The 4,808-nt window shown below is 39.7% G+C and overlaps 1 protein-coding gene across 1 annotated transcript; it reads left to right on the top strand.

The window, feature by feature from the left end:
• Nucleotides 1-2,529: 2,529 nt before the first annotated feature.
• Nucleotides 2,530-4,204, top strand: LOC137333362 (forkhead box protein L1-like). Its single transcript, XM_067997510.1, has one exon. It carries the CDS (start codon nucleotides 2,628-2,630, stop codon nucleotides 4,101-4,103), a length of 1,476 nt encoding a protein of 491 aa, XP_067853611.1. The 5' UTR covers nucleotides 2,530-2,627; the 3' UTR covers nucleotides 4,104-4,204.
• Nucleotides 4,205-4,808: the final 604 nt, after the last annotated feature.

The following is a 4,808-nucleotide window of genomic DNA, read 5'->3' as shown; positions in this document are numbered from 1 at the left end:
CTCTGCGAAAGTCATTATTGCTTCTCAAATTTCAACTTGAAGTTAATTACTAAAATGACAAGCACAGTCCCTACTGGCTTCAGTCAAGCCTATCCTTGAAATACGTAGATTGCAGCGTGTGTTAACCTAAAATGTAACGATCCGAAGAGTTATAATAATAACAATAATAATAATCATTATCATTATGGCACATAAAGTTTTGGACTGACTCTCACACAACCGGCAACTTCACCGTTTCCACGTGACAATTCCGGTTACATGTGGGATTGGTTATTCTCTATGTCAATATTTATTATTTTTATTAGTCTTGCTTATATTTCTCCCAGGTGAGACGTTCACTAAACTAACGACTTTCAAATAAATAGTCAAACAAAAAAAATTGACGGATGATATGAAAGTTGGGCGACATTCAAGGTTACCTTTTTACGTGATCGACCTCGGGTAGGTTCAATACAACTCTGACTGCCGCGCAGCACACTCTCAGGTACTGCGGGCACACTGCATGGCTGGGTAAGATCTGTGATAAGCCGTTCAAAACACTTTCTTTAACATAAAGCTTACTGACGAATTATATCATGCATTGAGGTCGACCAAAATTAAGGATTTCATTTCACACTATATTACATAATAAATATGTAAAAACATTTACCTGAAAAATTCAGCTAGATAGTCTGAAAACCTTACTCGATTAATCTTTCGGATCGTCTAAATTTTAGTTATTTTGGAGACAAATCAAGCTCGTTTGATGAATATTTTAATTTTTAAAAAAAGATAATGTTGCACATATTAGCGACCACATTGAGGAAAAGAGCATAGAAAGAGCACCCTAAACAAAATGAAAATATCTCATGTTCTAAACTTAAGGCACGGCGAAAATCTGTAGGTTAACAGGATGTCTACATTTGGTGTTTTATTTTGACTGAACGAAATAAAAAACGTTTGACATTCTATATTTGGAATATGGCGCAAATAGTTTGCTCCAACCCGGAAGAGGTTAACAGGATGTCTACACACTGAGGCTTTTTTTTACATCTTTATGCCAGAAGTACAAAGCACGCAATTGTTAAACTGATCATAAATAAATGCAAAATAAAAATGCCATTTCAAAGCATACTATTAAGTTACTGTTATCATTTGCCGGCAAGAACAGTCGGCGTTACAACATGCCTTTGGGGGGAGAGGGGGGTACTATGTTAAAAACACACAAAATTTAACTATATTTCCATCCATTTAAATTTCTTTAATTGCTTCAAGTGCAGTCGCGTCCCATGGGCTTTATTCTTGAACTATATAATATTTACTGATAGCACCACCCCCTCCCCTCCGCATCTAATCCCGCTCACTTCACAGACATGTCTTGGGTGGTTGGGCTATGAAATTGACCTGCAACTGACAAGCAGGTCATTGCTAAAGCACTGTACAGCTTTAAATATTTGTTACAATCTTGTCGAGTTTCAAACGTATATTTTAGCCTTTGTTTCTAATCGCGTTCAATCATTTCACACAACGCAAATGATAGAAAATAAGGTGCTTCTCAATCAAAGATATCGCAACATTCTTCACATTTCATCCCTGCACAATTGGCAGTTATATTCACTCAAGGAACCGAAAGTTTACAAGTCTAAGCGCCTAGCATTCTATGTAATCATTAGACAGCTGTGATTACTTGCAAAGTTGTTATAATCCCCATCCTCGTTGTAAACAGGAAAAGTATATAATATAAAGCAAGAGGCATACATTAACAATAAAACCGGTCCATGAAAGAGAAGCTTTTTAAGCACTCCTTGCCAAGTTCCCCTTTTATGGAATTTTGTCGCTTGGAACTTTCCTTCTTTACAAGTGCTCTTCCTGACAGCCTCCGGCCCAACCTGTGCTCTGCAGATGGTTGTACAAAATGGGCCAGCTGTGCACAACAACAACAAAAAACAAAAGTAAAAGGAAAGAAAGTGACACTATATGATTAAAGTCACCGTGATTGAGGTATATCCGCCAAATAAAGATCAATACAGATTCTATACAGATTAAAAGAACTAAGCGAAGGTTGCAGAAGTTTCAGTCTTCTGAATTTTGGTGGTGACTGTGTGTGTGTGTGTGTGTGCTTATAGCATCAGCGGTGGACGTGATATTTCAAACATCAGATCAGTGCGTTTATGTATTGGGTGCCCGGAAATTTTTCCAAATAAACACAGCTTGATTCAACTTGGGTGGGCAGACTTATCAACAGACTAATTCTATAAACAAATGAACGAACAACCAAGCAAGCGATTGGCTGGTACCTCGAAGACACGTGGAGAGAGCTTAGGCTTTTTTTTGCAATGAAATTTAATTAATGTGGGTGGGCTGAGAATAAAACGACTGTTTATCATAGACAATTTATTTTCCAGTGCAAAGTCAACATAAAATAGCAACTTACAACAATTATTTAACATTTTAAGCTATGACGAAGGGACAAAGTGGGAACAATCTTAGAGAGGCAGTACTCACATTTGCTGAACTGTAGCACAGAAGGTCTGTGGTGGACTCCTGCAAGTCTACATTTTTTTTTGTTGTAAACTGTGATTTCTTTTGGAAGTTTGAAAGAAAAAAAGAGGTAGAAAAAGCTTGCTCAAGAGACGCCGTGTACAGCTATGAACCATATCTATAGCAACCAGTTGCAGCAACTCAGAGGGCAAGGATCTGCTATGTGCTTGAACAGTGGTTCTGCAGTATACCTGTATGGAGGGGACAGTAGGATGTTCCCTTCATTGGGATTCATTGGAAGTAATGTGATGGCCAGACACGAGCCTCCTCAAAAGCCACCATACAGTTACATTGCCCTGATTGCCATGGCCATCAAAAGTGTCCCTGAACAGAGAGTGACTTTGAACGGCATCTATCAGTTCATCATGGAGCGCTTCCAATTTTACCATGACAACAAGCAAGGGTGGCAAAACTCCATCAGGCACAACCTTTCATTGAACGACTGCTTTATCAAAGTTCCTCGGGAGAAGGGCAAACCTGGAAAAGGGAGTTACTGGACACTAGACCCGAGGTGTACGGACATGTTTGAAAATGGGAACTACAGGCGGAGGAAAAGAAAGGCCAAGACCCAAGGACCTCAGGAGCAGAGGGAGGCAAAGAGGAGCAAGACCGAAAATGGTGAGAAGTGCACAATGGCTGATAAATCTCCCAAATCTGGACTTGACCGTGAAATCAAACCACGGCCCAACTCATCTGATTCGGAGAATTTCAAACACGCAGGTGATTCGTCGGGCAATGTTGATTCAGGGAATATGAGAACTGAAGGCGGCAGAGAAAACCAGGAAGATTGCCAGCATATGTTGGTGCCATCAGATATCGAGGGCAAAAGTGACGAGACACTGAGATGTGGTGGATTAACATTTCTTTACCCGCCTACTGCTGACCCTATTGACCAAGCTGTGACCCGTGCAGTCCAACGTGGTATGTGGCCCAATCCTCCTTCATCAGGAGTTTCGTCTGCTGTCCCCATACCTCTTCCAGTGGTCACCTCCGTTGAATATGGATCCAAGGCCATCCCAGGGGAAGGAGGATCAACATGCCCTTCTTCAAAGGGTAGGCAAGGAGGGGAGATGCCAGGAGGAGATGTAATGGCATGCTCGCCTACATCATCAGCTGAGCCATCCTCCAGTTCTCTGCTGTCACCTCGGAGAATCAACTCACCAAAAGGTGTAGGAACACCCGGAACCCAAGCTCTCAGTTCGCCACCACTGGTTGGAAACAACAGCCAAGAGAGCAGAGGGCAAAAAGCTGAAAATAGTCCCAGCTCACATGCTGAAAGATCCAAGAGTTTTAGCATAGAGAGTATTCTATCTAAGAAAAGCCACCACAGCGACAGTGGTTGTGAAAATGGCCAGGTCGATAAAAACCCGGGGCTCCCAACTTCAAAACTAAATTTAGGAAGTCTACCCAATAGGTGTTTCGGCAGTTCGCTTTTAGATACCTCGTCAAAGGCCTACGCAGCTTTTAACACCCCCTTGCCCTTTGATACACATCAGTTACATGGTAAATATTATCAAATCGGTTTTCCGTTGTATTCGTATTTTCCGCTGACTTGTTCTGAAACATGTTTTAATTTTAAATAATCACTAATTTATTAAATATACACCTGATCTACATCTATGGTACTAAAGCTGATTTTCTAACCAAAGTATTAAAAATCTTTTACATGACTAGAGATTTTATTGAGAGTTATTTGTCAACCGAATATTTAGACACCTACAATGTGTAGATAAATTTATGTTACTAAAATAAATGTTTAATTGCATCTAGCAGTTAAAATAGACCTCTTATATAATTCCTCTTTATCAACTATTAGGCTGTTTTTTATGATTAGAAAGAAGATTTGCATTTATATCGCGCTTTATCATGTCTCAGAAGCACCCAAAGGCTTCACATACAGTGAAACTAAATGGGGTTAATGGGGTATCGTTTTAGCTGCTGTATCCACTGAAAACGCGTATTTCCATACACGAGCATTTAGATGATACAGATTTCATTAATTCATTAGTAAACGTCACGCTTGCTTAAGCCAGCACATCATGATGTCAACCATTTTATGAGATAGACTCCAGCTGCCTGCGTTAATGTATATCTGGGCAGAGTCATTATCTGTATTCTGTACCGTCAAGTATAGTTTTCCTTTCCTGTCAGCACGCCACGTTACAGAAAATTGTTTGACACCCAGTATAATTTCTGTTTACTATATTGTTTTGCTGATATGTAATATGAATAAAATATCTATTAAACTATTTTGATTAAATACCATGTCACTTGTATTTTAATTAAAG

The sequence above is a fragment of the Heptranchias perlo genome, chromosome 16 (assembly GCF_035084215.1).
Source record: "Heptranchias perlo isolate sHepPer1 chromosome 16, sHepPer1.hap1, whole genome shotgun sequence".
Classification (NCBI taxonomy): domain Eukaryota; kingdom Metazoa; phylum Chordata; class Chondrichthyes; order Hexanchiformes; family Hexanchidae; genus Heptranchias; species Heptranchias perlo.
The sequence above is the reverse complement of the archived record's forward strand: the minus strand, read 5'-3'. Positions and strand labels throughout refer to the sequence as shown.